The following is a 1,894-nucleotide window of genomic DNA, read 5'->3' as shown; positions in this document are numbered from 1 at the left end:
TATGAACTCCTTTATATTTAAAAAGTAGGAATCCATAATTCTTTTAAATTCTATCGTGAATTTTTACTAGAATATTTATCTTAAAATGATGTTTTATTATAGAATTACTCTTGTACGGTATACTAAAATATATTCAAACTACCATTTATATGAAACCAGTATTAAATAGTATTTTTGAGATGAGCTACTTCTCTCTCAGATCATTTTCGCAATGTATATTATATTAGCACAGGACTAAATTCATTATACTATTAACTTCACATATATTACAGAAGTATTAGGTGAATGCATTTTTATTTTGAATTTATTATGCGTATAATAATAGTAGCCACTTGCTATTTATTGCTATGTGTAGGCACGGCTTGTATGCTTTATACATATTAACTTATCGACCGTCTATGCAGTAGGTGCCATTGCCCTTTGTTTTACCCATGAGGAGACTAAGGTAGAGAGAGGTGAGGTGACATACCCAAGGTCATGGGCTACTACGTGGAAGAGCTGGGATGAGAAGCTCCGTAGTCTGACCTTCAAAAACTAGCTCACATGCCCAGATGTAAAGCACTATACCTTAAATTTCCATTTTTCCTTCACTAGATCCCTTCTCAATAGAATTCCTTTCACATTTGTTCCTAAAATAGCCTGATGATGGGGGAAAAAGAGAAGGATATGCAGTGTCTGAAGGGAAGAGGGTAATATAGGAATGTTTGGGAAGAGTAAAAGGCAATTATTAATGAAAAATAAAACCATTATGTTTAGGAATTATTTGAAAAATAACATATTTGTGAAAATCTTAATGTATAAACAGAGCCTTTCTGAAACCAGCTCTTTCCTTAATTAGGTAGTTGCGTTTTTTAGAATTTTTAATTTAGTGGTTAAAAAATAGTTATCAACTTGGCTGGCTATAACTCAAAGGTTTAAGTGTGAGATCCAGTCATCATTAGAGTTAAAATGGGTAGAGTTTCTTATTGTTGTTATTATCATCAGTGTGAGACAGTTGATTAGGAGTGGGTGACAGAGGATGGACCAGAAAGAGGGGAGGGATGGGGCAAATGGTAGGTAAAAAATTAATTAGCAGAGAGGGATGGGGGGCTTGAGTTTGTCAGACGTTTTGCATCTCATTCCTCAGGGTTTCGGAGTTAACATGTTTTATCTCGACATTTTGTCCTAGTTGCCGTGTCCTTAAGGAATCAAAAGGTCATTTTACCCCAGACGCCAGATGCTTACCAGGTATCTGTTGCAAAAAGTGTCTCCATTCCAGAGCTCAGCGCTTTCACACTCTGCTTTGAAGCCACCCAAGTTGGCAATGACGACAGTGACTGGACAGCTTTCACTTACTCAGATGCGACCTTCACACACTTGCTCAGTTTTGGAAAGGCCGAGAGTGGCTACTTTCTATCTATTTCTGGCTCAAAATGCTTGCTGAACAGCGCCTTCCCTGTCACGGAAAAAGAAGATATTTTCTCAGAAAGCTTCGAGCAGCTCTGCATGGTGTGGAATAATTCTTTGGGCTCTGTTGGTGTCAACTTCAAAAGAAACTATGAAACAGTTCCATGTGATTCTACTATTAGTAAAGTTATTCCTGGGAATGGGAAATTGTTGTTGGGCTCCAATCAAAATGAGATTGCCTCCCTAAAAGGGGACATTTACAACTTTCGACTTTGGAATTTTACCATGAATTCCAAAATCCTCTCCAACCTCAGCTGTAATGTGAAAGGGAATGTGGTCGACTGGCAAAATGACTTTTGGAACGTCCCGACCCTAGCTCTGAAAGCGGAAAGTAACCTAAGCTGTGGTGAGTCTGTGGCATACTCTTTTTTTTTTTTTGTAAGCATTGTTTGATGAATGTGTTTGTCAGTAAGAATTTATACATACAGGCATGTGTGTATACATATAC

General features: G+C 37.4%; 1 protein-coding gene across 1 annotated transcript in view; it reads left to right on the top strand.

Annotated features, from left to right (window-relative positions):
• Positions 1 to 1,894, top strand: part of ADGRG6 (adhesion G protein-coupled receptor G6) — a 152,224-nt gene that overhangs the window by 68,976 nt on the left and 81,354 nt on the right. Inside the window, exon 3 of the mRNA XM_012655523.1 lies at positions 1,169 to 1,792. Within this exon, the coding sequence (XP_012510977.1) occupies positions 1,169 to 1,792 (624 nt within the window). The remainder of the gene's footprint in view (positions 1 to 1,168; positions 1,793 to 1,894) is intronic.

Source organism: Propithecus coquereli, unplaced genomic scaffold, assembly GCF_000956105.1.
Source record: "Propithecus coquereli isolate 6110/MARCELLA unplaced genomic scaffold, Pcoq_1.0 Scaffold48, whole genome shotgun sequence".
In the NCBI taxonomy this organism is placed as follows: domain Eukaryota; kingdom Metazoa; phylum Chordata; class Mammalia; order Primates; family Indriidae; genus Propithecus; species Propithecus coquereli.
The sequence above is the reverse complement of the archived record's forward strand: the minus strand, read 5'-3'. Positions and strand labels throughout refer to the sequence as shown.